The 26,915-nt window shown below is 35.9% G+C and overlaps 3 protein-coding genes across 4 annotated transcripts; 2 read left to right on the top strand and 1 right to left on the bottom strand.

Annotated features, from left to right (window-relative positions):
• Positions 1-5,109: 5,109 nt before the first annotated feature.
• LOC107790606 (cation/calcium exchanger 4-like) lies at positions 5,110-9,835 on the bottom strand. The gene is made up of 2 exons (XM_016612557.2): positions 7,354-9,835; positions 5,110-5,375 (listed from the first exon to the last, which is right to left on the bottom strand). The coding sequence occupies exon 1, from the start codon at positions 9,450-9,452 to the stop codon at positions 7,509-7,511; it is 1,944 nt and encodes a 647-aa protein (XP_016468043.1). The 5' UTR covers positions 9,453-9,835; the 3' UTR covers positions 5,110-5,375; positions 7,354-7,508.
• Positions 9,836-16,982: 7,147 nt separating this feature from the next.
• On the top strand, positions 16,983-24,324 carry LOC107819003 (protein LSD1). 2 transcript variants are annotated; one of them, XM_075235090.1, is made up of 8 exons: positions 16,983-17,241; positions 17,546-17,634; positions 17,817-17,930; positions 18,048-18,158; positions 19,565-19,677; positions 23,546-23,614; positions 23,712-23,783; positions 23,896-24,324. In XM_075235090.1, exons 3-8 carry the CDS (start codon positions 17,819-17,821, stop codon positions 23,929-23,931), a joined length of 513 nt encoding a protein of 170 aa, XP_075091191.1. In that variant the 5' UTR covers positions 16,983-17,241; positions 17,546-17,634; positions 17,817-17,818; the 3' UTR covers positions 23,932-24,324. The 2 variants fall into 2 exon arrangements, with proteins under 2 accessions (XP_075091191.1, XP_075091192.1); XM_075235091.1 differs by lacking the exon at positions 17,546-17,634 and having other exon boundaries at positions 16,985-17,241.
• Positions 24,325-24,956: 632 nt separating this feature from the next.
• On the top strand, positions 24,957-26,626 carry LOC107802112 (CASP-like protein 1B2). Its single transcript, XM_016625559.2, has 3 exons — positions 24,957-25,325; positions 25,753-25,876; positions 26,207-26,626. Exons 1-3 carry the CDS (start codon positions 25,048-25,050, stop codon positions 26,450-26,452), a joined length of 648 nt encoding a protein of 215 aa, XP_016481045.1. The 5' UTR covers positions 24,957-25,047; the 3' UTR covers positions 26,453-26,626.
• Positions 26,627-26,915: the final 289 nt, after the last annotated feature.

Below are 26,915 nucleotides of genomic sequence, written 5' to 3'. Positions count from 1 at the left end.
TAAAGGATCCCAATTAACACTCATCCCGAGTGACCCAAATCACGAGACCACGTCATTTCAATACCCGTAAGCCATTTCATACCCACCTCATGCAGTATGTAGTAACTCCAACTAATATAACTGCGCTGATTAGATCTTCTGCAAATCTGAATCTGTTTCTCATATTCTTCAAACGCTACACCGCAGACCCGTTGATAACATAGAAATTCTCCAAGTACCCTTCACACTCTACTGCAAAACCCAATCCTCGGCCACATAACGAACCTGAAAATCCTTAAGCACCACACCTAAAATCTCGAATCCACTAGAACTATTATTAAGAGTCACCTACTATAGTCCAGCACCCATTATTTATATAGTCGTGTACATACACTTTTGAGGTCATACGATCCGATCCATGGATGCATCTCATATATACAGATACTGTTGAGGCGTTCGGCCCGATCCCCTTGAAGAGAAGAAACTTATCGACTTACGATTCGCATATTTACTAGACATGGGTCATAGACGCAACGTAAACATGATATTTACCATCAATCAATTATCCTACCAAATAACTCACGGAATTGGGACTCGACAAACATGATCTCTATCAGCTTTCATTTATAGTCTTTAAGTAATTAAACTAACAATTAAATTCAAGTAATACAATTTATTGCATTGTAAAGTCCTAGGTCTACTCGGACATAAACATGAATCTAGCTACGTACGTAGCCCCCACAACAAGTAGCACATATAAAATACATCACCTATGGGGGTAGTTCCCCCTTCCCCCCGTCCCCCCTCCCACCACAAGGTTAGACATGAGACTTACCTCGCTACAAAATATGATAATCGGCTTCAACGCCTCTCTAACTCCTCAAATCGATGCCAAACCATCCGAAACTAATCAAACAACGTGCAAACCAATCAAAATATTCTTCAATACTCATAATTTAACAATTTATAATAATTCTCAACTCCGCTCGAAAAGTCAACATAGTCAACTACCGGGCCCATGTGTCGGATTCCTAAAATTATTGAAAATAAATATTACCCATAACTTATATAGTCTATACCCAAAAAGTCATCCAATTTCGTCCATGAATTGACCCTCAAATCAAGGATTTAACATTTCTCAACTTTGGGGATCAAAATCCCATTTCCTACAATCCAAATACATATAAAAATAATAACCAACGGAAATAATCATGAAAAAATATAAAAATAAAGGTTAGATATTTATCCCCTTGCTGAGACGAGAACAACGCCGCTAAAAGTACCTCAAACGGAGCTCTAGAACTCAAGATATGCTCAAAATACTAATATGCTCGATATGTCCATTTAAAACACTACCCAGGTGATTTTTGTTCTTCGCCTTCGCGGGACACCTTTGTATTCGCGAAGAGCAATTTATCGCCTTGACCGGTCAACCCGAAAATCCTTCTTCGCATTCGTGGAACCTCTCTCGCGTCCGCGAAGAACAAAGGTTCGAACCAGAAATCAACAATTTTTTCCGACACGGAAATGAGCATAACTCTCTCATACGACCTCGGAATTCGACGATTCTTGTTGTTATGATTCCGTAATTACGATACGTATATAATGGTTTAATATAATTATAAATCAAAGGTTGTTTGATCAATATAGTACCCTTTATACCCAAAGTAACGACACTGAAACATCAAATAAGAGCGCGACACAACTCAAACACATTTGAAACACACCCGAGGCCCTCAGGACCCCGTCCAATCATACAAACTAGTCCCAAACTATAATACGGACCTACTTGAGGCCTCAAATCACACCAAACAATATCGAAACTATGAATCGCATATCAGTCCAAGCCTAATGAACTAATGAACTTTTAAACTTCTAAAACTCATACCGAACCATAATCAACCCGGAATTACCTCAAATTTTGCATGCAAGTCCCAAATGATGCAACGGACCTATACCAACTTTCAATATTATAATTTGGATCCAATAACAACAAAGTCAACTCTCGGTCAAATATATCAACCTTCTAAACCTTCAATCTTCCAACTTTTGCCAAAAAATATCAAATCAACCTATAGACCTCCAAATCCATATCCGGTCATACGCCTAAGTCCAAAATCATCATCCGGACCTAACGGAACTGTCAAAACTCTGATCTGAGGCCGTTTACTAAAAAGTTAAACATTGGTCAACTCTTCTTACTTAAAGCTTCCGAATTGAGAATTATTCTTCCAAACCAACTTTGATCTTCCCGAAAATCTAATTTGACCACACGTGCAAGTTATAATACATGAAGTGAAATTACTCAAAGTCTCAAACCTCCGAACGACCTGCTAGAGCTCAAAACAACCGGTCAGGTCGTTACATTAAGACATTTAAGAGAGGAGAAATGTCTCTCATGTCCCACCATATTCTTTGTTGTGTGATCTTCTCGTTGTTTAATTTCTGATGTTCCCTTTTTTTTCTTTTTTTCTTTTTTTCTTTTTTTCTTTTCCACCCAAATTCAGAAACGAGAAATAGTTTGCAGGCACAAAGAAATTTTATTTCAGCAAACAAAAAAGAAAGTTTTGATTTGTCAGACTTATTTTTTAAAATCATTAAAGGTTCCTTATTCTTAGGCATGTGCTAAAAAATATCAGCGAGATACATTAGTATTTCGCCCATAATTAGTGGAATATTAATATTAATTAAAATATAGGAAGTTTCAACGACTTTTTTCTTTTCTTTTTAAGCCTCTACAACAAGTTGCCTTCTGTGTACTATTAACATGTTCCCATCGACGTGCTAAATAACAATTGTTGACCCTACGAAATCGTTTTCTTCCTTTTATATTCAAATAAAAATATACTTATTAATTCCCTCGAATAACATGTTCATGTTGCTCTATTATTCCTTCTAAAAATAAAAATAAAAAACAGTTTTAATAGAACAAAAAGGTGAAATTTATAGAATCGTTAGCATGTCAGAATCACCATGAGGCTCGCGAAAAAAAAATTTAATTGCCAGACTATCGCATCAGCTTTAAGCATTGAATATATATTTCATATAAGAAAAGGATTTGGAAGGAGAGGAAGTCACAGAATAACGTCGAGGAGTATGAAATTCCAAATCCAAATGTGGAGTGTGTTAAATATTTTACTGAAATTTTTTAACATGTTTTTGGAAAACTTTTTGAGTGAAAGTTGAAGAAAAAGGTATTTGAATTTGAAGTTGAAAATATTATAAAAACTAAAAAATCTCTAATATAGCAGAGCCTTATCCGTGGATTGCATAAAACTCGGTAAAGAACGTAAAATGTACAACAGAATAAGTAATGAGATAAATAAGTAGCATTGAAACTTCAATTTTATAGAGAGATTACTGAGCATACATGTATGTCGTTTTCTATTCATAAATTTTAAATTTTATTGTTTTTACATAAATAGCCGCCTAAATTTAGTATTCACTATATATATATATATATATATATGGGACAGTTATTTTTAGTTTAAGCGTTTGAATGAACGATAGTCTAGGTTAATTCTTCTTTTTATTATTCGTTTTATAACATTTTCCAACAAAAAAAATGTTCTTTTTTTTTTTTTGGGGGGGGGGGGGTGTAGACACTTCCCTTTTAACTTGAAAACTTTATGGTCACCACGACCAACTTCTTTCTAGAATACTTGACCCTACCAAACTTATTATTTTACATGAAGTTTTGGTTGTCATAGTTCATACTTGAAAGTTGTAATTCTAACTGTAGTCTCTCTAATGCTCAAATTCTAATCCTAATTTAATTTTGAATCTGATTCAAAGATCAATGGGAACTCTAAATGACGTTCTTAGATAAGCAAAAGGGCGACTAAAATAAAGCAAGAACACACAAGGTATCTCAAGTCTAAATGAACATTTTCACACTTCCATATACTAGGTTCACACCCCACACAAGATCCAAAGTAATCAATGCTGTATTCTGTTCATATCAATTGAAACAAACGAATAAAGGAATGAATTTGACCTAGGGCAGTAAACAGATACAAGCAAAAACAGGATGGTAAATATAACAGAAACTCTGCCCTTATGGCTTTGATTCATCGGCATAAGTAGTACTGGGGAACCATGTCTGGCATTTAAGTAGAGAAGGGTAGAAGGGCAGACCATTATTCACAGAATTCGAAGATGGGAACAGCATAGTTATCGGTTATCAAAAAGAAAATATAACTAAAACTCATGCTTGTAAACAACTTCGCCATACCTATGCAGATACAAGGCTAGTCAAAATCACCGGCATATATTGCTCCAACAGCATAATGTAAAGAAACTAAAGCCACAGGCATAACCAGCAACAAGAATTGAAGAGTGTAAGAGCTAAACATATAACCAATAGCTCAGATGTCTATTGGGAGAGTGCAGAAGATTTCCTGCTGGAATCAAAATGAAAAATGTACATCCCAATTCTCCATTAGAGAGATGGGTAGCTTTTCCTTTATCAAAAGACAAGCATTTGCATTCTGAAGGCAACACCATAAATCTAGATGTACTATGATTTACTTGGATGCAACGTTTTGGTCCTGGTTTCAGACATGAACCTAGTTTTTCTCTTTCTTCTCCAGATCAATTTTTATCCAAGTAACCATACTACTGAACAAAGTTAAAAAAAAAACTCAGAAATGTAAGAATTTCTCCTTTTATAATTGCCTCTGTCGTCCCTAAATGCAGGTGTCTTCGCGCATCCTACATTACGCATTTATGTCTCTAAAATAGCATTCTCTTTTCTTCATCTACCTTAGTAGTTTATTGAATAAACTAAGATAACATAATATTGCAGGCTACAGAAAACAGATGAGAGCTATGCTACCATAGATAATGCATACTCCAAGGCTTGTGATGGTGTTATTAAAGACGAATAGCGTAAAAAGGAGCCCATACAACAATTTATTTCAAGCAGAATAGAAAAATGTGTATAGTGTAAGAATTAAAAATCATATCAGTAGATTTAAAGAATCATTTTAGATTTCTGTTTCAAACGTAAATTTACAGTTTTAAGTTTCTAAATTACAATTTACTGACGGATTTCCTATTCCTTATCACTAAGAGATATATATATATATATATATATGCATTTCCCATTCCTAATCACTACTACAATTATTAATTCATAATATTTCCTTAACCAAAAACATGAGTTGCCAAAAATGGATCCGGGGACTAGAGGTATTCCTCCATACATTCTATGAACGGCTTACAGGAGATAAAGGAAAAGATAAAATAGATAGGAAGATAAAGGAGAAGATAGAATATTACAGGAAGGGAGAGGAGTAAAGTCATTCACAATCTCCTCATTCTACACAAAGTTCGTTGTAGCACCTAAAAAGGCAGATTTCTCCACTTGGTCCACAGCCCGAGATGCAATTAATCTGGAAAAAAAGAGGGGCAAGGAGCTGGTGTTATTTTATGTAAGGAGTAGTGGGAAATCACAGATCATAACTTACTTCAGCTACAACTACAAGTTATTGCCCCTCAGACTCTCGTTGTTGGATAGCTTGGTGATGCTGAGGACAGTAAAAGAAACTGCTACCTGTTGAAGCACATAGAGTGTAGGCAAGACAACTAGGGCAGTATGGAAGATCATACTTATGGTCACATGGAATAAAGGAATAGGAGTTCATTTAAAGAAGTGAGAAGGATACAAGATCTATCCAAATGTCTACTTTTCATGTATTGTTTCGGTGTAATGAAAGCATTCGGGTGTAAATTGGGGCAATTTGATAGAAAATGGTAACTGAGCAAGGCATTATGGAAAATCATACCCTTATGCCTTTTTTGGACTACATAGACTGAAAGGAATAGGAGATCATTTCATAGCAGTTAGAATGATATTGAATGTATCAAAACATAGTTACTTCATGTATCTTTTTGGTGTAAAGAAGCATTCAGGTGTGTATATCCAATTGGGACAATTTATAGTCACAGTATTTGAACCTCCCACATAGTTGTACGTATTTTTTACATTAACTTGGTGTGATATCGAGGAAATGATCTTGACTTTTCAAAATTAAAATTTAAAAAAAAAAAAAAAAAAAAAGCTTAGTGCTGCCAAATTGACGTGGCTTCAGCAGTTAGCAGAACAATTCTGATCAAGAAGGCAACTTCATCAATGAAATGAAAAAGAGAGACGAGCAGAAAGTTGCCATCTACTGCAGTATATTGTAGTAACACTTGAGAAGGACAGCTCAGGATAATCAACTAAAGCACAGAACATAGGCGTACTGCATGATTCCAAGTGACATAACACTCTCTTTTACTATGACATTATGTTATATTTTTGGTATAATTAGAAAGAACTCACAATGCTATACAACAGACGCATTCGAGCATGACACAACTGGAGAGCAGAGTCAACTATGAAATTCCTCAAGAGACTGCTAATAACATTTCTCTGAAAGCACTCCAGACACAGCATATATTACTTTGCAAGCAACAATAGCACTCAGGAAAACCAAAGAACTCAGAACCAAACTTTTTACTACCCTCAGTTATTACGTCCTCCAGTTCCTCAGGGGAGACCTCGTCTACAGTATGAACCTGAAACAAAGCCACGCTCTCTTGATATGACGAGAAGAAGAGGGGCCTCGTACAGCAATAGACTGCCAACGACACCCACCTACTTCACACCAACTTCATTTCTCACACCCTGGTTACCAATAATCAAATACCAGGATGGGACCACATAAATTTGTTTGGTTAAAAACCAAACCATAGTTGTTTTTTTAGCTATCAAAAAGTGGATTCATTGACTCTGACAATGTAACAATTTGGTCATTATTTGCTTTGACTGAGTTTCACTTTAGCCTCCTATTTTCTATTTTTCAATTGAACTTTTTTTTTCCAAAACCCATTCTTTCAAAATATGTTTAATATCAAATAAAGATATCTAGTCAATTTGATTGATCATAAAGGCTCTAAGAATGTTCTAGAGTTTGTCATATTATTTTCCAACAAAAAAAATCCAACACCAATTCTTCCAAAAACAAATCCAAAGCTTGTTAAACACTAAATACAAATAGTCACATTTGTTTTCCAGAAAACAAAATCAGTACCAATTCTCCCAAAACAAAATCATTTTCTAACCAACACCACCATAATGTCTCCACGCGAAATGGTGATCAGCTTGTTCATTAATAAAACATGTCTTACAATCTTTTTCACTGAAACAGGTAGCTGCTCATCAACTGAGACATGAACCAACAAATTATTCTCAGATTTCATTGCACCGGGAGATGAGTAATGATTGATTCAATCAAACAGAAACTTTATTTCAGAAATATAAACAGTATGAGGATTATGCAACACGGAAAGAAGAAGACTCAAGAAAAGGAGTCGCCGAGCACCTACATTATGAGCATTTGTACAGCAGAATACATCATTGATGGGCATAACAAGCTCCTTACAATGGAACTGTGTCCCATGCTTCCGACGAGATACGAATGAAGCTCACTAGCCAAATCAATTAACACAATCTGAAATCTCAGTGCCAGATGATTTCCATACTAACCACTAAGCCCAAAGAATGAAACAATTCCCATCGCACTGCTCAGCCTAACAGACAGAAATACCAAATAGATGATGATAAGGCCTACACCAAGCATCTTGTTAGGGCGCATGTCATTCCTGGGAAGAACAAAGAGGGCCCATAGCAGACCAAACATGAGGAAACATATGGTGAAGAACAAACTTTTGTCCTGTGGAAGTATGAAAGAAGAAGGTTTCTCTGACCAGGCACCAAGGAATAATGAGATTCCTAGCCCAATAAGTGTGTTGAACATGGGACCTGCATAGCACCCAGATAAAGCAATCTGCACACCATCTCCACCATTCATCGCCAAAGCAACATTTGAGACCAGATCACCCATTGAATTGCCCCAAGCCAAAACAGTTAGACCAAGAATTGAAGGATTAACCCCCAGTACCACACCTAATCCAACCAGCAGTGCCACCAGTTCATTCGCAATCATATAAAACCAAACGATACTCATAATAAAACCCCCTAAAACCCATGGAAGCAAAAACCTCTGAGGTGGACGGTCAGCTCTTGTATACTTGTATGCAAGAATACCCAACGTGCAACCAGTAGAAAAACCAAAAAATATTGCAACATTTCTACCTAGGGTACCGGCATTGTCTTGAGTATTCCATAAAGCTGCAAGAAGAACAGGAGCTAAAGCAGCACTGCCTACAGCATATGGCTTTGACCAAGTTTCCTCCTCGACTAGGGGAATTGTCAACCGTCTTGGCACAGTCAATGGCAACTCCAGAAGTGAATAGAGCTGAGAACAGGAAAATGACGGGCTTTTGATTTCTCCATCCTCCTCAATCCATCCCCATAAAGGTCTTTCCCCATCATGCACCTTCAATGACTGATTAGAATATATTGCCACATTCGATGCCCACATCCACTGCGGCAAGGAACTATGTGACTGTATGCTCCTCTCTTCTGTCTCAACATCAAGCAAAGAGCTATAAATGGAGTCATCCTCCTGAGTCCCTTCAGAAAATATACTTCCTCTAACAGGAAGCAAAGGGGTAACAATATCCAATCTCAACTTTCGCGCATGCTTCCTCAACATCTCATTGGCAGCAACAACAAAGGCATAAACAACATATATCAATACAAAAGCAATGGTTGCTCCAACACTAACCTCACCAACAATCAAGATCAATAATAGTGACATCAGAGTCACAATGAAAAAAACAATATCCCTAATAAAGCATTTCTGGTCAACCTGAACATCCTGATCAGCTACGCAAAGAGAAACAGCACCCACAACAATACAAGTAACAAACACAGCCCCGCCTAGAACACTGTTAAGCCCAACATCACCAGCACCACTTCCTACAAATGCAGCAATACTCGCAAATACATCTGGAGCGCCATTACCAAGCGGGAGTAAAACAACTCCAGCAACCGTAGGCGATAGCTTCAACAAGCTAGCCAGTTTCTCCAAGGAACCACAAAAGTAATCAGCTGCAGTGTTACCCAAAAGATAGAACAATGCAGCAAGCCAAACACCAAACACTACATACGCCCACGCACTTCCATTACAATCACAGTAATAAAACTTTAGGTAATCAAAGAACCCTCCGGATGAGCAGTGCGGGTGAGCTTTCAAGAAATCACAACTACTCTTGTACCCCGCGTGATCAAACAATCCTGCACATAACTGAGGCTTTTTTACAGCTAAATCATTAGCATCTGCGGATCCGTTTACTTCTAATACCCCTCGACGAATCACACGTGTATGGGAAGAATAACCATCAAAACTACTCCTTGTGTGCCACTGACTAGGACCTAAAGATGACTTTTTAAAAATTGGATTGCTCACGATATCTTCACGGTTATAGAACATAAACATTAGAACTAGGGCACAGACAATATTGAACAACCCACGAAGCCGTGGACTTTTTCTAATGAAAAAACCATTAGGTTTCTCCATTTGTCAACAAATATTTCAAATTACCCAAGAACCATAATCCTCGGTTTTTCAATTAAAAACCTACTGTAAATTTCTTCGAATTGGCCTCGAATTTCGTGTAAGACAAAAATTAGCTCAAAAGCAGAAAAGGATACTTACCAGATTGATGGGGTTCTTAGGGGGAAAACGAGGGTTTGAAATTCAAAGCGAGCTTTGAGGGGTAAATGAAGGAAGTAGAGATTTGAGGAGTTAAGGTCTAATGGAGACTGATTGTGATGAACGTGTTTGCTCCTTTCTGAGAAGCTTCCTGCAATGGATTCCCTTTCTTCAATGTTGCTTTGGAAAGTAATGGTAATGGTAATGGGTTTCCTTTTTTTCTTTTTCTTTTTTTGGTTGAAGAGGGGCGCTGGGAGGATAATTTCCTTTTTGTTTTTTTGGTTAAAATAAATAACATCATTTGACATACTCATTTTTCCACGAGGTAAAAACATAATTAGTCAATATTTAAGAAAACACTTCAGAATCTTAGTATAAATAAGTAATTAACAAAACTGGCAGCTAATTATCTACATTCCTAACAGAAACATAATCAATTAATTAATGGACCTCTCAAACTTTCCCATATTCCGTTGCTTTTTTTTTTTAGCGGAAGTCCTAAAAATACCAAAAGATAATTAATGTAATAAGTTATTCCATTTAGCTCATTTATACGGAACTGTTATGAAATATAGCTCAACGTAATAATATAGAACAAGGAAAAACAAATTAAGAGATATAGAGATAAAGAGATGAAAGATTTTTATTTCTTTTTCAATTGTGTTATTTTTTTTATCTATTACAAGGCTTTTATATAGGCATGAAAAGTGAAAAATTTACAATAGTGACTGGAATGGCCACTATTGAGAGAAATGGCCATTATTGAGTAGAATGGTCATTACATAAATATGTCATTGAATATGTCATTAAGCATTTGAGAGGAATATCATGGAGGAAGATCATGGGGAGGTTATGGAGATAATGGAGAAGAGTAGTGAGTATTAAAATTTTGGTGGTTATGGACATCTACCGTAATTCAAGATTTTATAACACCCCTCATTGAATGTTCATAGGTAATGTGTCTCGTTAAAACTTTGCTAGAAAAAAAAACCTAGTGAGGAAAAAAAAAATACACATATCATGTAATACGCATTGCTTGATGCCTCATTCAAAACCTTGCTAGGAAAACTCAGTGGGATAAAACTGTAGCTAAGGAAAAAATAGTACAACGCGTATTTGCCTCCTCCTGATGAAAACATCAATTTATTTTACCGAGATGATGTGTTCCAATCATGTATACCAAATTCTCAAATGTTGAGGTTGATCATGCTTCGTTGAATAGAATCACCAAATTATCAAACGAACAAATTTATTGAACATCTATTTCATCATTCGGTGAAGATTATGTCTGATAAAGAACTTTAATGAAATATATGATTTATTTTGTCTCCTTCAGTATATCCTTCTTTCAATTGAGATAAGCAAACATCATCGTCTTCAATATTACTGGAGTCTTCTCTTCAAAGAAAAGTCACACATCGGTTGTGTGTTGAGTGGCTTGATTTATCAGCTGCTAGTATATTGACATGACTTGAATAAGTACCAACAATTGATTGCCTTGTGAAATAATAATATGGCAGTACCCCCACATACAAATAGATTGTTTGAAGAACGAACTTCAGAAAATGCATGCACTTGCATAACCAACAAAACTTTGGCAATATTTGTTAGAATAAACAAATCTATATCAAGGATTCTTTTTGCAATATAATCCCAATAGTATTCCAATATCTTCATACATGAATAAAACTATATCTTGCTAGTATATTGTTATACTCATAGTTCTAGCAAGATACATTAGTGCACCAATTGCACTAGACACAAAAACAAATCATGTATGCCATGATCGCTCTAATTCACATAAGAATTTACTGAAACTTTATTTAATAATTTTTTTGGGAACCTTAATATGTTTCAGAACAATTTAAATCCTTCAATGATTTTCATTATACGCATATCAAGTTTTTCATGTATTGCCAGATTAAAACATGAAAACGATTTCATGCACCACAGGAGAACATATCTCCATATAACTAATGCCAGTATATTTACGAAAAATCTTGTGCCACAAGTCATTTGATTTTTCATTTCACTTTCAAGTGTTGGGACTATCCGTCCAACTTCACATTTTTTAGGTAAAGTCAATTTTCATTGCGTATTTTTCATTTGGCCAATCATTTATCTGTCCAAATTCCATGACAGATTTGAGCTCAAGATCCTCGTCAATATTAATAATATTGAGCGCTACGTTATATCAACAATATCGTCAATGATCATTTTACATCAGTTCCATCATCACACAATAAAAGACATAACTTATCGAGATCTCATTATTTTCAGGTACCTGAGCCTCTTCCATGAAGTTTTATAGAATGTTATGTCGCGGTGCTCTTCTAGAGCACCTGCCTCTTTATTATGACCATCTTGATCATTTGTTCCACTCCTTCTTTAAGGAGTTTTATCTTTGGAACCAATTAGTCTATTACGCTTTATACGTGTCATAAACTCAATGTCCATCATGGACTTTATTTTAATTGGAGCATTAGCAGCTGAAATATGACATTTAACTATGGGTCAGCAAATGTCCCAGGCAATATCTTGCAAATGAATTATCACTTGAACTTCAAGTTCATATCTTCTTGTACGAGGATCTATATGTATTCATAATAATTCATTCTACGTATCACTTTTTTAGCTGCCCATTTTCTCTCCCTAATGTTGGGATCACCAACACATTTTCCAACCTTATTTGGGAACCCATCTTTGTTTATTGTGGTGGCATAATTAAATCATATAGCACGTCCATATTTCTAGATGAAAATTATTTGGTTCTTGACCCAAAATCGATTGTGATAGGGAGAAATTTTTAATAACTTGACTAGATCCGTACAAGTGATGCTAAGAAGCCAAGAAAATACAATACTGAAGAACAACAAATTAGCAATAATTCAATGAAAGAAAAATGTCAAGCAAGGACATATAGAAATGAGAAAGAGACTTCGATTTTGGAATAAAAATGAAAGTTGCCATTTTTTCCGATGACTATCTCGCCGGAGTTTTCTACCTTCGTCTTTACTCCTTCCATTCCATCCTAAAAATCATCTCTAATACATTTTTTTTCTCTTCTTTTTCTTTTTCTTTTTCTTTTTTTGCTTTCTTTTTCTTATTTTTCTTTTCAAACAATAATTCTCACCGAAAAAAATGGTGATTCCGGCGACACATTAAATAATGGAGGATATATTTAATATAAAAAGGAAGATGAAGAAATGGGCGGAGATGTGGGATGGAACGAAAAAATGAAGAAGCTATAAGTAAATAAATTTGAAATTTAAAACCCTAACAGAAGAATTAATCAATGGGGGGAAGGGAGCTAGGGAGTTGCTGGGAGGAAGAAGGAGACCGGGGGGGGGGGGAGGGGGAGGGGGAGAGAAGGGTTGGGAGACGAAGAAAAGAAATAAAAGGAAGATAAATAAATAATAAATGAAAAGAAATTATAAGGTATAAAAACACGTGTCAAAATATGATTGGTGCGTGTCATATACCATTTTAGTTGAAACTGGCGTTAGTCACGAAAGGTAGCATTTATTATATTTCAAACAAAATCAGGGAATAATAGGACCCTCGCAAAATACGAGGGCGCAACTGGTAAAACGAGTCAACCCCAATGGGGTAATTATGTATTATCCCTTATTTATTTTTTTGTATTTGATTCCTTTTATACTCGTAAAAATAACAAGTTGTGTGTGTATATATATATATATAATATTTGGAGCATATTATAGTTGTATAAATGTTATTTATATAGTATACTACTTGTATATTACTATTATATTATATACAACGTATATAACTATATATACATATAGAAAAATATTTGGATATGCATAGTATATATGATGTATTTTGGGCATATATTAATTTTATGATTTAGTCTGCCGTATATTTATCGTATAAATATTACATATTACGACTATATTATTGTTGTATAACTATTATATATATAATATGTACTTGTATATTACTATTGTAATACATCGTATATAAATGATATATCTATATTATATATCATAAACCCTAAAAAAATAAAAAATAAAAAGTGTATATACAAAGTATCTTCTTATACTTGTGGCTTATATTTGTCCATTCCAGTTGCTATTGCAAAGTATTAATACAAAAAGATGAAAAGTGAAAAAAAAAATAATGAATTTACCTCTTAATATATATGAATTTTTTCATATGCACTAAATCATCTATAAATATGATTATAATACATTTTAGAATGGAATCTGTTCAATATATATATATATATATATATATATATATATATATATATATATATATATATATATATATATATATATATTAGAAATATACTTTAGGTGAAATGAAGAAAACAAGAGGAGAGAGACGATGAAATTTAGGATAGAACATAAGAGGAGAGAGTGTAACATATTTCATGATGAAACGAAAAAATGAAGAAGCTATAAGTAGATAAATTTGAAATTAGGGAGTTGCTGGGAGGAAGAAGGAGACCGAGCGGGAGGGGGGTTAGGTTTGGGAGATGAAAAAAAGGAAGATAAATAAATAATAAATGAAAAGAAATTATAAGGTATAAAAACACATGTCAAAATATGATTGGTGCGTGTCATATACCATTTTAGTTGAAACTAGTGTTAGTCGCGAAAGGTGGCATTTATTATATTTCAAACAAAGTCACGGAATAATAGAAATTTTACTTTATTCTGGGTTGTAATAATTTGTAATAAACTCTTGGGGATGGCTAGTGAAAAGGGCGGGTAACTATGTATGCAAAGGGTAGATACCATGCCTATAGGTCATTCTAAATTCTACAACTCTCATATAGAAATCATGCCTATAAGTCATTCTGAAATCTGCATGCATATAGAAATCATGCTTATAGGAATCATGTACATAAGTATGGAAATCTGAATTCTATATATACATATAGAAAATATGCCTATAGGTCCTTCTAAATCTTGTATATTCATTTTCATCTAGAAATCACGTTCATAAGTTTTAAACAATCAACTGCATATAGATATCATGTTCATGTCTTAAAACAAATTCTTGTATAATTATTATATATATAACATGTACTTGTATATTACTATTGTAATACATCTTATATAGATGATATATCTATATTATATATCATCAACCCTGAAAAAATCAAAAAGGAAAACTGAATATATAAAATATCTTTTTATACTTGTGGCTTACATCTGTCCATTCCAGTTGCTATTGCAAATATTAATACAAAAAGATGAAAAGTGAAAAAAAAAATAATGAATTTACCTCTTAATATATATGAATTTTTTCATATGCACTAAATCATCTATAAATATGATTATAATACATTTTAGAATGGAATCTGTTCAATATATATATGATTAGAATATATTCAGAATATACTTTAGGTGAAATGAAGAAAACAAGAGGAGAGAGACGATGAAATTTAGGATAGAACATAAGAGGAGAGAGTGTAACATATTCCATGATTTGTGCCTCATTAATTGTGTGAATAATTTATACGATATGCTAATATTATAAAAAAATCTATCATTTTTTGAATAAAAAACAAATGATATTATTTTCTTAAATATTTTTTTAAAGATGCTGAGCCGTGTAACTTTCTCATTTTCTTATCAGTATATGCGTTCGATCTTTATACATATTTTGGATACTTGATTTTGTTATGCATGTATGTCATGCATCGTATCGGAGTATGGTGGATGAAGTGGAGTCTCGCTTCCGGTGTTTTGTGTGATAAGAATATACGACTGAAACTTAAATGTAAGTTCTGCAAAGTAGTGATTAGACCGACTATGTTGTATGAGACAAAATGTTGGCCGGTCATGAATTCTTATGTCCAGAAAACGAAAGTAGCTGAGATGAGGATGTTGAGATGCATGTGTGAGCATACTAAGTTAGATAAGATTAGAAATGAAGTCACTTGGGATAAGGTGCGTGTGGCCCCCGTGGAGGATAAGATGCGAGGCGGAAGGTTGAGATGATTCGGGCATGTTAAGACGAGAAGCACAAAAGCCCATGTAAGGAGGTGTGATAGACTAGCCAAAGCATGAACGTGACAGTATAGGATAGAGGTAGGCCAAAAAGTCTTGTGGAAAGATGATTAGGTAGGACATGACATATCTAGAGCTTACACATGATCCTTAATAGGAGGGTGTGAAGGTCGTGGATTAGGATAATAGGCAGTCGAGCGTTTCCCATTTGTATTCTCAGTTCGATAGCATTAGTATTAGCATGTTGTCTTTTATTCACGGATTGCTATTACTATGTTATCTTTGCCTCGATTATCTCTTATTATTTTATTGTTGTTATTACTTGTTGCTTTTACTTCTTTTTATCATTTCTTTAGTCGATGGTCCATTGAAAATATTCTCTTTGCCTTGTCAGGTAGGAATAAAGTTGCATATATTTTACCATTCCCAAACTGCATTTGTAATTGGATTTGTTGTTGTTAATTTGGTTACGCTTCATCAGGTATTAATCTCTTGCTTTTTAGGGGCAGCCTCTTCTTTTTGTTTTAGTAGTCTATACATATTTTTTTGTGAATGTAATCATTCAAAATCCATCAGTGCTGCATAATTCGAAAGTTAATTTTTTTTTGGGTCATCATTAATTTACTTTTTTGGAATTAACAACATGGATTGAGGAGATCAAATACACAATTGGATAGTAACGGTTCGTATATTTTGTGAGAATGTTATTCGTCATTTATTATCCCACCCATATCTTGGATAAAAGTAATGACTAATGAGGTCGAGAAATGATCAATCAAAACAATTAATTGCTCTTTTAAGACTAGTATAAGCCCCAGAGACGTGTATATACGGTATATCTATGTCAAAGTATAATGACCGGGGCTTAATTGGACGGATATTCAAATAGAGAGTATGTTTAAATTATTTTTTTTATTTCTCATTCGGTATTCGTATTGGAACCCGATTATATTTGGATTCGCGCCGCGTAGGGTCCCATTCGAGGGAAAGCGCTCCCTACCAAGAAATTTTTCATATTCAGAGTTCGAACTCGAGATCTCTGGTTAAATGAAGAGCAACCCCATCCACTGCATCACATACTTGGATGGTATATTTAAATTATAGTACAAGAATATATTTAGCATTTTTTCCTTTATTTTTTTTTGGACAAAATCTCTGTCAGTCGGTTCTGTATCTTTTTTTTTTTTACATCTAAAATTTTATGGAGAGATCTTCTTTGCGTCAAGTCAACAGAGGAAAAAAACATTTAAAAAGTTTACGCGTTTGGATTAAATTAAAAACCAATTATTTTCCCTTTTATTTTTCACGAATGTTTCTATTCCGCTTCAAAAGCCTTTTCTTATTTTTTCTATATTTTATTTTCAAGAAAGGTCAAAAAGCATTTATTCCCATTTTTTAAGGGAGAAGAAGAGTATAGAAAGTATTAAGAAAACAAAAAACAGTAAAACAGAGAAAACAAAAGAAAGGAGATGTAGGAAGGAAAGATATCCAAAAAAAAAAAAAAAAAAATCTTTCGAAATCTTCAAACCTTCAAATCTAGAAATCCCCAATTTATATCGAAATTTTCGCTTAAAATTTCAATTTCAAGTACCCTTTACTCTATATATTTTTCTCGTGGGGATATATATAGAGGGAACCTATCCTTCAGATTTGTCTTTCAGATTTATAAGGTAGCTTTTCTTATATTGTATCTTGGTAATTGTGGATTGTCTCTTGATATATGGGTGTGTTTGTTTTTGTTTAAAGTTTGGATATTTTAGGTGTTGATTAAGCAATTTCTATATGTACATAAAAACTCTAGATAAGAATTATTATTGATCATCTGTGAATTCCTAGAAAAGAATGAAGAATTGTAAATTCAACCTTCAACCTTCAACCTTCAGCAAGTTGAAAGGACATTGCTTGATACTTTTTAGGTTCTAATTTTGAGAAAAGAATGAAGTATTTTTTATTCTCTTTCATTTTGTCGAGCAGGAAGAATATATTTACACCACGGATCCACAGAAATTGGCTCTTCTAACACATATTAGTAGGGAGGAGAGGACATTTAAACATATTGGAAGGTGAAACCTTGTTGTCTCAGCTCATCCACCTTTAATTGTTAGGCCAATTATGCTTTTAATCAAGATTAAGTTAACCCCTTATATTTATTGCAACATTCTGAACAGTAACTCAAAGATAAGTTCACTATCTTGCCAGTGAGCTTTGGCATGACTATTTGGTTAAAAAGTTTTCCATTGTGCAGATATGCAGAGTCAGTTAATGTGCAGCGGGTGTAGGACAATTCTTCTTTATCCAAGAGGAGCTTCTAATGTCTGCTGTGCAGTGTGCAATGCACTCACCCCTGTCCCACCTCCTGGTATCTGTTACATGACCATTCATGTCAAATTTATGTGGCAATTGTTTGGATTGAGCCCCCTCCCCTCCATGTTAACTTCTGTTATTTGAAAGTGTTGCTTTTGTAATCTTTCTGTAGGAATGGAAATGGCTCAACTGATATGTGGAGGCTGTCGTACATTACTCATGCATCCACGTGGGGCGAGCAGTGTGAGATGCTCCTGCTGTCACACGGTGAACCTTGTCCCAGGTACAAATTTGAAACTTCCTTTTTCTTGATCTCTGAGACTATTGTTTGTCTGCTTATGACATCTTAGAGTCTCCTTGCTCGAGCTTTAGTTGTATTTGTTTTTATTTATCTTATGTGATATCAGATTGAGATTTTGACATTTTATGCTAGTTTAACATGGAAAGTTTTTGCAGGAAGAGCATATTCTTAATGATAAGTGAACATTTCTGTGTAGGTCGTGTGTTTTAGTCAAACTTTTTAACAAGTTTAGATTGTGATTCCAGCTTATATTTACAACTTCAGAGCCCTTCAAACTTTTGCCATGGGGGTATATAACTTTATTTCTTTGTTAGACTTAGTGACATATGGCTATGGGATCACCAAAGAACTCTTGATCCTATGTTTGTGTAATGTATTTTCCTACCACTTGCTCATCAGTCTTGCCTGATAGATGAGTGTAACTAACAATTAATATCTCTAACATTTTTTTTTTAACCAAAAAAATGTCAGCATACTAACGTTGTTTTTTGTAAACTAGTTAGCAGATTGCAGGGTAAGACTGCGTACAATAGATCCTTGTGGTCCGGTCCTTTCCTGGACCCTGCGCAATAGCGGGAGCTTAGTGCACCGGACTGCCCTTTTTAGTTAGCTAATAAACAATAGATATATCTGATCTGCTGTTATATCTTCTCATCAGCTTTACTTATTGGTCATACTAGCTTTATTTTACAACACGCTTATCTTTAGCGAAGAGAATTTAGTTTATGACTAGTAGTTGCTAGAGACAATTTGGTGTATGCATTTTTTTTAACAAGCACATGTTATTCTTGTATGTCACTTACCAAGTCTGTTTATATGTGTCCTTTGTGGTGTTAAGAAAATATTAGTGGAATCTGTACATGAGCAATCAGAGTGGAGTGTATGGTGAATTGTTCTCTTTCCGGCCCAAACTTAATGTTTCTTCTCCCCTTTGTCTTCTATCTTCCGTATCATGCTTGCTGGGAATATCTTTTCTCATTTTGCCCTTGGTCAGAAGCTACGTAATTTCAAGTTGGATGGTGGTCAGGAAGGAAACAACATTTATAGATTTAATCGTGATGTGGCAAGGGCAATTGAGCAGTAATGTTGTTTGCAAAATCAGGTGCCCTTTTACTAGAGCTAAGCTGCAAAGAAAGTGTTTATAAGGTGAATAGATGAGTAGTTATCTCTGATGCCTTGCATCAAGAGGATTAGACCTAAAAATTTTGCATACTCTATCTTTCACTAGATTTTTTATAAAGTGAAAGAAGGTAAATAAATTTTGTAAGTGGTTTTGGTTTGAGGGTTTAGTGGCTTAGGTAGAGCTTAAGCTTCTGGCTCCATTGTTCATCTACCAGTTTTCTTGCGAAGAATTTCCTGGACAAAATGTAACTTCGCTGATGCTTCAGGTCCTAACCAGTTCGCTCATGTCCACTGTGGAAACTGCCGTATGATGCTGATGTATCCATGTGGAGCTCCATCAGTTAAATGTGCGATATGCCATTATATTACCAATGTTAACGTGAGTATGATGTTTCTTTTTCTTTCTGATCTTTGGTGAAAGTTTCTGCTGATGCCTCATCCATATAGTTTACTGTTTATTTCTATGCACCTGCACAGTTACTTAAGAAAAAGATAAGAATAAAAAAGAATGGACTTTAAGATTATCTTTCGGTGTATGAGATTCTATTGAATGCAGTATATTTCAATGTCATTCCCGTTGCTAATCTGTCTATAACAATCTGCTCTTTCCTAAAGAAGGGTTGTTTATTTAGCTTTATCAAACACACACGCATACACAACAACAACAACCCAGTAAAATCCCACTAATGGGGTCTGGGAGGGTAGTGTGTACGCATGCTTTACCCCTACCCCGAAGGAGTAGAGAGGCTGTTTCCGAAAGACCCTCGGCTCCAAAAAAAAAAAAAAAGACAAAAGGACAAAAAGGAGACAATATTAGTATCACAACAACAATCGTAGGATAAATAGAAACACCATGAAATCCAGAAGAAGGATGCAAAGCAAAGGAAGACAATATTAGTAAATATTAGTATCACCATAACAATCATAAGAACAATAGGAACACCATGAAATCTAGAAGAAAGATGCAAAGAAAAAGCGATAGCTAGTAAATAGGACATGCACTGAAAAGCGAAATAGTAAGCCACGACATTGCCACTAGCTATCTTAGACAAAAATCCTACATGGCTAGTCCCACAATGGTACGAAGTAAGGCACGACTCAACTACCTCATAACCTACAACCCTAATACTCGACTTCCACATCTTCCTATCTAGTGTCATGTCCTCGGAAATCTGGAGTCTCGCCATATCCTGCCTGATCACCTCTCCCCAATACTTCTTAGGCCGCCCTCTACCTCTTCTCGTGCCCTCCACAACCAGCTGCTCACACCTCCGTACCGGAGCATCTAGGCTTCTCCTCTGAACATGTCCGAACCATCTAAGCCTCGCTTCCCGCATCTTGTCATCAATGGGAGCCACATGCACCTTCTCCCGAATATCATCATTCCTAATCTTATCTATCCTAGTGTGCCCGCACATCCACCGCAACATCCTCATTTCTGCTACTTTCATCTTCTGGATATGTGAGTTCTTAACGGGCCAACACTCAGCCCCATACATCATGGCCGGTCTAACCACCGCTTTATAAAACTTACCTTTGAGTATCGGTGGCACTCTCTTGTCACACAAGACTCCAGATGCTAACCTCCACTTCATCCATCCTACCCCAATACGGTGTGTGACATCCTCGTCGATCTCCCCTCCCCCCTGGATAACCGAACCAAGGTACTTGAAGCTGCCTCTTCTCGGGATGACCTGCGAATCAAGCCTTACATCCATGCCCACTTCCCCTGGCTCAGCGCTGAACTTACACTCCAGGTATTCCGTCTTCGTCCTGCTTAGCTTGAAACCCTTAGACTCCAGAGCTTGTCTCCAAACCTCCAGCCTTTCATTAACACTGGCTCGCGACTCATCAATCAGAACTATGTCATCGGCGAATAGCATGCACCATGGCCTTGAATATGGTGTGTTAACGCGTCCATCACCAGGGCGAATAAGAACAGACTGAGCGCAGAACCTTGGTGTAACCCCATTACAACCGGAAAATGCTCAGAGTCGCCTCCTACTGTCCTAACCCGAGTCTTAGCCCCATCATACATGTCCTTAATCGCCATAATGTACGGAAACGACACACCTTTTGCCTCCAGGCATCTCCAGAGAATTTCTCTATGAACCTTGTCATACGCTTTCTCTAGGTCAATAAATACCATGTGCAGATCCTTCTTCCTCTCTCTGTATAGTTCCACCAACCTTCTAACAAGGTGTATAGCTTCTGTAGTCGAACGACCCGGCATGAACCCGAACTGGTTGTCGCATAGAGACACTGTCATCCTCACCCTCGCTTCAACCATCCTCTCCCACACTTTCATGGTATGACTCAGTAATTTGATACCCCTATAATTGTTACAACTCTGGATATCACCTTTGTTCTTATACAATGGAACCACCGTACTCCACCTCCACTCATCCGACATCCTCTTCCCCTTAAAAATAATATTAAACAACCTAGTCAACCACTCGAAACCTGCTCTCCCCACACACTTCCAAAATTCCACCGGAATCTCGTCTGGCCCGGTCGCTCTGTCCCTACTCATCTTACGCATAGCTCCTACGACCTCCTCAACCTCGATACGCCTGCAGTACCCAAAGTCACGGTGACTCTCGGAATGCTCCAATTCGCCTAGCACAATATCCCGATCCCCTTCTTCATTCAAAAGTATATGAAAGTAAGTCTGTCATCTCCTCTTAATCTGGGCATCTTCCATCAATACTCTACCATCTTCGTCCTTGATGCATCTCACTTGGTCCAAATCCCGATCCTTCCTCTCTCTCAACTTGGCCAGCCGGAATAACTTCTTCTCCCCACCTTTTTTCCCCAATTCCTCGTACATACGACCATAAGCCGCAGTCTTAGCCTCTGTGACCGCCAGCTTAGCCTCCTTCCTAGCTGCCTTATACCTCTCCATGCACACTCGTCTCTCCTCCTCACCTATGCTCCCAACTAACTTCAGGTACGCCGCCTTCTTTGCTTCCACTTTACCTTGGACCACTTCATTCCACCACCAGTCTCCTTTGTGCCCATCAGAGACGCCCGTCGAGACCCCTAGCACCTCTCTCGCAGCCTCCCTAATACAGTGTGCTGTCGCTGACACACGCATACACAAAAAGGTGTTTATTTAGTTAGTTCTCTTTTTCTAATTTTAGAGGAGGGGCTCTCTTGAAACGATAATTTCTAGATTTTTTCTGCAAAAAAAAAAAAAGTTCCTTACTGACCGAGAAATCCCCGAGGGCCAATGGCGTACGGTTCGAAACACGGTGGATAATGAGTTTGTCCATCTACCCTTCTCTACTTAAATACCAGGCTTTTGCCTATGCCAGGTTTCGAACCCGTGATATGTACCTAACCCGCCTATGTGTGTTGTGCTCTTTCACTAGACCAAAGCCCTGGGGGCAGTTCTGCTTTAACCTTTTTAATGTTAGATTGCTTTTTCTTGTGCTGCCGTTTCAATGAAATATAATCTTCAGAATATTCATTTTAAAGAATTTGATTGATTTGGACGGGTTTTCCACAAGCTCCAAAGAATTCAGAAAAGTCATTATTGAGATTAGGATGATCTGAATTGAAAGAGATGAAGAGGGAGTAAATAAAAACTGTCAAAATGTAGGTATTAGTGCTTCAAAATAGCCAATCCTTGAGCCAGCAAGACTCTGGAGATCTGTTTGGTTTGTCTCTGCTTAAGCTGTTCTTGTTGCAGTTCTCCCTTCTCCGCTTATAGTCTGAACTTGTAGGAATCATTGAAAGCAATTAATCCTTGCTGCATAACACGGACTATAAAGCAAGCCACGTTAAATTGAATTTTTTTAACACAACCTGAGGACCTGTGCAAAGAAAAGTGTGGGAAATGGTTTGGCTTAAGTTTTAAACCTTGTGGAAGTTTTATGGAGAAGCTTATGTTGGAAGGAGATTTTGAAACATTTTCTCTCGTGGAGAATTATGATCTAGAGCTTGTGATATCAACATCACGAGTCAATTAAATGCGAACGGAGGGAGATATATAATCATCTTGATTGATTTTTAACTTTTATTGGGAAAAGTTTATAAGTTATTATGTAGCAAAGATAACAAAAGTGATGTGGAAACTGTAACACAATAATCATTGATTTCTCCTGTGCCTGTTAAGCTTTAGCCAAAATCAAGTCTTTTTTACTTACTAATTCATCTTTTAGGTTACTTGCTTGCTTACCTAATTGTTATAATAAATTTCAGTTTTCATGAGTTTTCATGTGTTTATATATTTATCGTTGCAGGCAGGAGATGGAAGAGTCCATGTACCTAGCGGCACTGCGACACCTGCTTCAGGATCCTCTTCTTCAACAGTGAGTTCAATCAGTCTGCTGCATGTGTTGCTTTCTGTTTTACAGTTTTCTAAGTTGACTAGAATTGACTTCTGAAATGTGTTCGTATCTTCTTTAGGCCAAGGCTCGTTCTCAAAATCAAACTGTCGTCGTTCAAAATCCAATGTCTGTCGATGAGAGTGGAAAGTTGGTAAGCATCTTCATGTTTAACCTCTTATTTGTTCATTTATTTGTATATTGGGCCTCTTCAGATTCAAGTTGTCTGCTTTATTATTAATGATACAATTTTTAAATTTTTCTAGGTGAGCAATGTTGTTGTTGGTGTAACGACAACATAGTAACATATGAGTTAAAGAAGTTGTTCGTCGAAGACGGTTGAAAATTTTGCTCGCATCAATTGGAAAGACGAGTATAAAGATGGCTCGCTGCATATAAATATGGTAGTGTCTAGTGTTAATACTACAGCCATACCCCTATTTTCTGTAACATTTTGAATATGATTGGGTGATTGAGTCTACAGTGATTTGTGTGATTATTTGGAGTCAGTAATTGTGAACTATGCATTAGATTTGTGGCGTGAATATGCCCAATGTCACAAGTACAGAATGTGATGTACCTTATATGCCAGATATTAATACATATGACCTTGAAACTTACTGGTCTTAAAGGCCTTGCTTTACTATGTAATAATTACTATAAAATGGCGAATTGATTTAAAGTTAGTGAGTTCATAATGAGTGTAATGTTTATATATATTTGCATACATTTAACTTTTTTTGTATATGTATATAGTTTGAGCTGAAAGTAATAAATTCAGTTGAACTTGGAAAACACTTCTTGAATTCGTCTTTGATTAATATCGACATGATATGTCCATATTAAAAGTTATCTGCTTTTCGATAAAATACCCTTTTTTATTTCTGAGTTTCTGGAAGTAAATTTCAAGTTTGTTAGAGTTGACAACAATGGTTCCCATCTGAAAGAAATTCTAACCTAAAAGATAACTGAAACAATATAAATCTTGCAAGCATGAGCTAAACCGTAAGAGCCTTTTACTAGAAGCGGATTGAATTGCTTGCTGGTAGGAAATTAATGGTTGGAACTTATTTCTTTGAGAGTGCGTACGATTGTCAAGAAAATGAAGGATATAATTTCTATTGAATTTATTGTTCAACAAACAATATTATGGTAAAATATTCCCCCCAAACCCAAACCCAAATACTCATGTCTTTATTGGTTTAATATCTCACTTTTCCACGCATAATCACCTCACATATACCAACTCGAAGATCATGTCTAAACTTGTCCCATACTTCATATACAATAAGACTTCCATTTTCTCACCAACTGATTAATCTTTGATGACATAAAAAGTAAAATAATGAAAGAAAGTACCATTATATATGAATCAGCTGGCATGAGTAGCTGCATATTAGAAATTAAGCAAACACAAAATGGCTCAAGAAAATGGACAACAAAAACCAGGTGTGGCTGCAGGAAGCAACAACCAGCAATTAGTAGGGGAAAATAATAACACTAGTAATTATAAGCCTAAGGATTATTATAATTGGGTGATGGCATTGTTGAGGTTATTGGCATTTGGTGCAACAATTTCAGCAACATTGGTTATGGCACTTAACAAGCAACAGAAAACTTTTGTTGTTGCTACAATTGGTACCACTCCTATACAAGCCACCCTCACTGCTAAGTTCCAGCACACTCCTGCTTTTGTGTAAGCCCTTTAATTTCTCACTATCTTATAAGTTCTTTCCGTAATTTCTTTATACTGTCAGTATATATAAATTCCTCGGCGTAACTGGTAAAGTTATTGTCATGTGACCAGAAAGTCACGGGTTCAAGCCGTGGAAACAGCCTCTTGCAGAAATGCAAGGTAAGGTTGCGTACAATAGACCCTTGTGGTCCGACCTTTCCTCGGACCCCGCACATAGCGGGAGCTTAGTGCACTGAGCTGCCTTTTTTTGTCACTATATATAAATTAATTTTTTTTTAAACTTATAAAATTCTTTTTCTCGGAGAAAAAGAAAATCACTCTTCTTAACTTTAATTGGAAAAAAATATTAGTATAAAATATTGCAAGTGCTGTTGCAGCACAAAATAATATAGTTAAGATGGTGATTTTAATTTGTGTATATATGCAGGTTCTTTGTGATAGCAAACGGACTATGCAGTCTCCATAACTTGCTCATGTTAGCAGCTTGTTTTGTTGGAAGCAAATATGATTTCAAGGGACTTCGTTTTTATACGATAGGAGTCCTTGACATGGTAATCAATCCATTTAATTACCGCTAATTCCCCATTTTTAATATAAAGGAATTTTCCTCTATCGATTGTAGCAACGGTAAAATTGTCTTCATGTGACCTATAGGTCACCGGTTCGAACCGTAGAATCAGCCACTGATATTTGCATCAGGGTAGGCTGCCTACATCACATCCCTTTAGGGTGCGGCCCTTCCCCGGAACCTATGTAAACGTGATATGCTTTGTGCACCGGTTGCCCTTTTTTCCTGTATCGATTTTGAATTAATTTTTTTCCTTTTCATTAATCATAATTTAATCCTTTATTATGTCTTTTTAATTGTTTGGATTCTGTAGATGAATGTGGCACTAGTATCTGGTGGAGCAAGTGCAGCAGCTTTTATGGGGCAGCTTGGCAGAGATGGGAATTCTCATGCAAGATGGAACAAAATCTGTGATAAATTTGATACATACTGCACCCATGGACAAGGAGCCATTATTGCTTCTTTCATTGGTTTACTCCTTATGATCATTACAACTGCCATTAATATAATTAAGCTTAAATACGTCCAAAGTTCTGGCAGTTGTGCCATTATTCCTTGATCAAGAAGCACCATGTCATTTCATTACAATCTTTTTGTATATGGTTTTCTGGCTTAATTGTACCGTGTGTTTAATTCGCTTTTGCCTATTAATGCATTTATTACTTGTACAATTATATATAATGATATTCACATACTCTGATGCCTTCATGATTGGAGGGTTCTTTTCTCTTTTTCTTGAGGCTTATGACTTTCTTCTATTTCACTAATTGCGGGCTTATAGACATTGACATGTCCTCCATAATAACCATGTTGAATGTAGCGTTCTTGGTTTCGAGTTGGTCTTCATTGAATTTTAATGAAAGAAAGCTCTTTCACAGTATGTGATTCTATCTTTCTGGTTCTCTCTTATAGAAATATACTATGAGTTTAACTTATATATATCGAGAGTGTAAGAAATATTTATATGAATATGTTACTCAAAAAGCAACATGTCTTTATTGAAAGGAAAACTCACGCAAAAG

The sequence above is a fragment of the Nicotiana tabacum genome, chromosome 17 (assembly GCF_000715075.1).
Source record: "Nicotiana tabacum cultivar K326 chromosome 17, ASM71507v2, whole genome shotgun sequence".
NCBI classification, from domain to species: domain Eukaryota; kingdom Viridiplantae; phylum Streptophyta; class Magnoliopsida; order Solanales; family Solanaceae; genus Nicotiana; species Nicotiana tabacum.
Note: the sequence above shows the minus strand (reverse complement) of the source record. Positions and strands in the feature narration are given on the sequence as shown.

Coding starts and splice junctions, on each gene's coding strand:
- LOC107819003 (XM_075235090.1), top strand. CDS start 17,819: ATGCAGAGTCAGTTAATGTGCAGCGGGTGTAGGACAATTCTTCTTTAT. Junction 17,931..18,047: donor CACCCCTGTCCCACCTCCTG/GTATCTGTTACA, acceptor ATCTTTCTGTAG/GAATGGAAATGGCTCAACTG. Junction 19,678..23,545: donor ATTATATTACCAATGTTAAC/GTGAGTATGATG, acceptor TTATCGTTGCAG/GCAGGAGATGGAAGAGTCCA.
- LOC107790606 (XM_016612557.2), bottom strand. CDS start 9,452: ATGGAGAAACCTAATGGTTTTTTCATTAGAAAAAGTCCACGGCTTCGT.
- LOC107802112 (XM_016625559.2), top strand. CDS start 25,048: ATGGCTCAAGAAAATGGACAACAAAAACCAGGTGTGGCTGCAGGAAGC. Junction 25,326..25,752: donor CAGCACACTCCTGCTTTTGT/GTAAGCCCTTTA, acceptor GTATATATGCAG/GTTCTTTGTGATAGCAAACG. Junction 25,877..26,206: donor CGATAGGAGTCCTTGACATG/GTAATCAATCCA, acceptor TGGATTCTGTAG/ATGAATGTGGCACTAGTATC.